The sequence below is a fragment of the Lampetra fluviatilis genome, unplaced genomic scaffold (assembly GCF_964198595.1).
Source record: "Lampetra fluviatilis unplaced genomic scaffold, kcLamFluv1.1 SCAFFOLD_981, whole genome shotgun sequence".
Classification (NCBI taxonomy): Eukaryota; Metazoa; Chordata; class Hyperoartia; order Petromyzontiformes; family Petromyzontidae; genus Lampetra; species Lampetra fluviatilis.
In genome coordinates this window covers 30,001-36,498 of record NW_027620911.1, presented here as the reverse complement: position 1 = coordinate 36,498, position 6,498 = coordinate 30,001, and the positions used below count along the sequence as shown (strand labels likewise).

General features: G+C 60.2%; 1 protein-coding gene across 1 annotated transcript in view; it reads left to right on the top strand.

The window, feature by feature from the left end:
- The first annotated feature begins 1,950 nt into the window (after positions 1-1,950).
- Positions 1,951-6,498, top strand: part of LOC144954526 (G protein-coupled receptor kinase 3) — a 29,282-nt gene continuing 24,734 nt past the window's right edge. The window contains exon 1 of the mRNA XM_078884998.1: positions 1,951-2,040. Within this exon, the coding sequence (XP_078741124.1) occupies positions 1,955-2,040 (86 nt within the window). The 5' untranslated portion in view covers positions 1,951-1,954. The remainder of the gene's footprint in view (positions 2,041-6,498) is intronic.

Genomic DNA, 6,498 nt, shown 5'->3' with positions numbered 1-6,498 from the left:
TGTTTAGGCATGCGGTGGCTGGGCATGCGGGCTACATGACCCAGCCAACGCAGCCTTGCCTGCCGGAGGAGCTCACTGATGGGACTTTGCCCAGATCTTTCAAGGACTTGTGAGCTCCTCACACAATCCAGCCTGGTTAAACCCAGGATGGATCGTAGACAGGCCAGCCTAAATGTTTCCAACCGGCGAAGATGCTCCACTAGGGGGGTCCACGCTTCGCAAGCGTAGAGAAGGGAGGGAATGACCGTGGCCGAGAAGACCTGAAGCTTCGTGCGGAGCGACAGACCAGGTAGCTTCCACACAGCGTTACGCAACCGATGAAAAGATATTGCCGCTCGACTGATTCGGAGTGAGACCTCTGCTGATAAACTGGAGCCGGTCATAAGCACACTGCCCAGGTATGGGAAACTCTCCACTCTCTCCACAACTGCCCCATCACCAATTGGGAGCTGTGGGGGTGGAGTGTCCGATGGTACAAAATACCCAGGCAGGTGCTTAGTTTTGGTGGGGCTGATGGTAAGGCCCCACCTCTTAGTGGCACGCTCCAGTCTCAGCAGCAGCGTCTCCAACTCCTCTTCTGAATGAGCAGCTATTACCAAATCATCGGCATACATAACGTGGTTGACCAATAGGGAGCCATCCCTTGATCGCACCCGGGCGTCGATCAGCCTCCCATTATATCTGTACCAAATGGAAATTCCCCCGGTACAGCTATTGAAGGCTTCACGAACTACGCAGTCGAAATAGATGTTAAATAATGTGGGAGCCAAAGGACATCCCTGTCGCACCCCAAGGTGTACAGGGAAAGGCTCCGACTCCCGGCCACGTAGTTTTACCCGGGCCCGCTCACCATCATGAAGGTCCTTAATGATCGTGAGCAGAGGGTCAGGGACTCCGAAAGCACGAAGAACAACCCAGAGCCCAGTCCTACTGATGGTATCATAGGCCTTGACCAGGTCAATAAAGCAGAGATGTAGGTCTTGTTGGAATTCCCTACACCTCTGCTGTAGCAGACGGACAGAAAATATGGCATCTGTGCAGGACCGCCCTTTCCTGAAACCGCATTGGGGCTTTGGGGCTCCGCAAGCCTCTCCTCAGCGTGCCTAGCAAGGCGATGTTGAATAATCCTTGCCAGGACCTTACCCGGCACACTGAGGAGTGAGATGCCCCTGTAGTTGTTACAGTCGGTACGGTCCCCCTTCTTAAAGAGGGGGACCACCAGGGCATCCTTCCAGTCCTGCGGAACCCGTCCAGTGGTCCAGACTGTTGTTATGATGTCATATAGGGCAGTCTGTGCACAAACGCCACCCTCCCTCAGCATTTCGCTTGGGAGATCATCTCTGCCCGGTGCCTTCCCTGGTCTCAGACTCCGGATCGCCCTCAGTACTTCCTCAACAGCTGGCACCTCAGCCAGCCACTCACAGGGGGTGACCTCTTCCAATATTTGAGGCACCGCAGCCTCAGCAGGGTTATCCCCACACACGTACACACACACACACGTACACACACACGCACACACACACGTACACACACACACACGTACACACACACGTACACACACACACGTACACACACACACACGTACACACACACGTACACACACACACGTACACACACACGTACACACACACGTACACACACACACACGTACACACACACGTACACACACACACACGTACACACGTACACACACACACGTACACACACACGTAGAGGTTACCTGGGGGAACCTTTGTATTTGATGCTTGTCCCCCCCCCCGCCCCCCCATCTGCCCCCCCCTCCCCTCCCTCCCCCCCACCGCCCCCTCCCCGCCCCCCCCCTCCCTCCCCCGCCCCCCCCCGCCCCCCCCCTCCCCCCCCGCCCCTCCCTCCCCCTCCCCCCCCCGCCCCCCCCTCCCCCCCGCCCCTCCCTCCCCCTCCCCCCATCTGCCCCCCCCTCCCCCCTCAGCTGACGATGAACGATTTCAGCGTCCACCGGATCATCGGCCGCGGGGGGTTTGGTGAAGTCTACGGCTGCCGCAAGGCCGACACGGGCAAGATGTGAGACTCCTCCCCTTCACCACGCTCACCACACTCACCACCACACTCACCACGCTCACCACTACGCTCACCACCACGCTCACCACCACACTCACCACCACACTCACCATCACACTCACCACCACACTCACCACCCTCACCACCACACTCACCACCACGCTCACCACCACGCTCACCCTCACCACACTCACCGCCACACTCACCACCATGCTCACCACCACACTCACTACTACTCACCACCACACTCACCACCACACTCACCAGCCTCACCACCACACTCACCACCACACTCACCACCACGCTCACCACCACACTCACCACCACACTCACCACCACACTCACCACCACACTCACCACCACACTCACCACCACACTCACCACCACACTCACCACCACACTCACCACCACGCTCACCACCACACTCACCACCACGCTCACCACCACGCTCACCACGCTCACCACTACTACTCACCACCACACTCACCACTACTACTCACCACCACACTCACCACCACACTCACCAGCCTCACCACTACACTCACCACCACACTCACCACCACGCTCACCACCACACTCACCACACTCGCCACCACACTCACCACCACACTCACCACCACGCTCACCACCACACTCACCACCACACTCACCATCACACTCACCACCACACTCACCACCACACTCACCACCACACTCACCACACTCACCACCCTCACCACCACGCTCACCACTACTACTCACCACCACACACACCACTACACTCACCACACTCACCAGCCTCACCACCACACTCACCACGCTCACCCACACCACACTCACCACCACGCTCACCCACATGCTCACCACCACGCTCACCACCACGCTCACCACAACGCTCACCACCACGCTCACCACTACGCTCACCACCACACTCACCACCACACTCACCACCACGCTCACCACCACGCTCACCACCACGCTCACCACCACACTCACCACCACACTCACCACCACACTCACCACCACACTCACCACCACGCTCACCACCACACTCGCCACCACACTCACCACCACCCTCACCACCACACTCACCACCACGCTCACCACCACGCTCACCCTCACCACACTCACCGCCACACTCACCACCATGCTCACCACCACACTCACTACTACTCACCACCACACTCACCACCACACTCACCACCACACTCACCAGCCTCACCACCACACTCACCACCACACTCACCACCACACTCACCACCACACTCACCAGCCTCACCACCACACTCACCACCACACTCACCACCACGCTCACCACCACACTCGCCACCACACTCACCACCACACTCACCACCACACTCACCACCACACTCACCACCACACTCGCCACCACACTCACCACCACACTCGCCACCACACTCACCACCACACTCACCGCCACGCTCACCACCATGCTCACCACCACACTCACTACTACTCACCACCACACTCACCACCACACTCACCAGCCTCACCACCACACTCACCACCACACTCGCCACCACACTCACCACCACACTCACCACCACGCTCACCACCACACTCACCACCACACTCACCACCACACTCACCACTACTACTCACCACTACTACTCACCACCACGCTCACCACCACACTCACCACTACGCTCACCACTACACTCACCACCACGCTCACCACCACACTCACCACTACGCTCACCACCACGCTCACCACCACACTCACCACACTCACCACTACGCTCACCACTACACTCACCACCACGCTCACCACCACACTCACCACCACACTCACCATCACACTCACCACCACACTCACCACCACACTCACCACCACACTCACCACACTCACCACCCTCACCACCACGCTCACCATTACTACTCACCACCACACTCACCAGCCTCACCACCACACTCACCACGCTCACCCACACCACACTCACCACCACGCTCACCCACATGCTCACCACCACACTCACCACCACGCTCACCACAACGCTCACCACCACGCTCACCACCACGCTCACCACCACACTCACCACCACACTCACCACCACGCTCACCACCACGCTCACCACCACGCTCACCACCACACTCACCACCACGCTCACCACCACACTCACCACCACACTCACCACCACGCTCACCACCACACTCACCACCACACTCACCACCACGCTCAAGTCTACGGCTGCCGCAAGACCGACACGGGCAAGATGTGAGACTCCTCACCCTCACCACGCTCACCACCACGCTCACCCTCATGCTCACCCTCACCAGCCTCACCCACACGCTCACCACCACGCTCACCACCACGCTCACCACCACACTCACCCTCACCCACACCTTCACTCCGCACCCTCACCCGCACGCTCACCCACACGCTCACCCACACCCACACGCTCACCACCACACTCACTCTCACCCACACGCTCACCACCACTCTCACCCACACCCACACGCTCACCACCACACTCACTCTCACCCACACCCACACCCACACGCTCACCACCACACTCACTCTCACCCACACCCACACCCACACGCTCACCACCACACTCACCCACACCCACACGCTCACCACCACTCTCACCCACACCCACACGCTCACCACCACACTCACTCTCACCCACACCACCACACTCACCCACACGCTCACCACCACACTCACCCTCACCCACACCGTCACCCTCACCCACACCGTCACCCACACGCTCACCACCACCCTCACTCTCACCCTCACCCACACGCTCACCACCACGCTCACCACCACACTCACACTCACCCTCACCCACACGCTCACCACCACACTCACTCTCACCCTCACCCACACCCTCACCCACACGCTCACCACCACACTCTCACCCTCACCCACACGCTCACCACCACACTCACACTCACCCTCACCCACACGCTCACCACCACACTCACTCTCACCCACACGCTCACCACCACTCTCACCCTCACCCACACGCTCACCACCACACTCTCACCCTCACCCACACGCTCACCACCACACTCACACTCACCCTCACCCACACGCTCACCACCACACTCACTCTCACCCACACGCTCACCACCACTCTCACCCACACCCACACGCTCACCCACACGCTCACCCACACCCACACGCTCACCACCACACTCACTCTCACCCACACCCACACGCTCACCACCACACTCACTCTCACCCACACCCACACGCTCACCACCACACTCACCCACACCCACACGCTCACCACCACACTCACTCTCACCCACACCACCACACTCACCCACACGCTCACCACCACACTCACCCTCACCCACACCGTCACCCTCACCCACACCGTCACCCACATGCTCACCACCACCCTCACTCTCACCCTCACCCACACCCTCACCCACACGCTCACCACCACACTCTCACCCTCACCCACACGCTCACCACCACGCTCACCACCACACTCACACTCACCCTCACCCACACGCTCACCACCACACTCACTCTCACCCTCACCCACACCCTCACCCACACGCTCACCACCACACTCTCACCCTCACCCACACGCTCACCACCACACTCACACTCACCCTCACCCACACGCTCACCACCACACTCACACTCACCCTCACCCACACGCTCACCACCACACTCACTCTCACCCACACCCACACGCTCACCACCACACTCACACTCACCCTCACCCACACGCTCACCACCACACTCACACTCACCCTCACCCACACGCTCACCACCACACTCACTCTCACCCACACCCACACCCTCACCCACACGCTCACCACCACACTCACTCTCACCCACACCCACACCCTCACCCACATGCTCACCACCACACTCACTCTCACCCACACCCACACCTTCACCCACACGCTCACCACCACACTCACTCTCACCCACACCCACACGCTCACCCACACGCTCACCACCACACTCACACTCACCCTCACCCACACGCTCACCACCACACTCACACTCACCCACACGCTCACCACCACACTCACTCTCACCCACACGCTCACCCACACGCTCACCACCACACTCACCCTCACCCACACGCTCACCACCACACTCACTCTCACCCACACCCTCACCCACACGCTCACCACCACACTCACCCTCACCCACACGCTCTCCACCACACTCACTCTCACCCACACCCACCCCTCACCCACACGCTCACCACCACACTCACCCTCACCCACACGCTCACCACCACACTCACTCTCACCCACACCACCACACTCACCCACACGCTCACCACCACACTCACCCACACGCTCACCACCACACTCACCCTCACCCACACCGTCACCCTCACCCACACCGTCACCCACACGCTCACCACCACACTTACCCTCACCCACACCACCACACTCACTCTCACCCACACCCACACCCTCACCCACACGCTCACCACCACACTCACACTCACCCTCACCCACACGCTCACCCTCACTCTC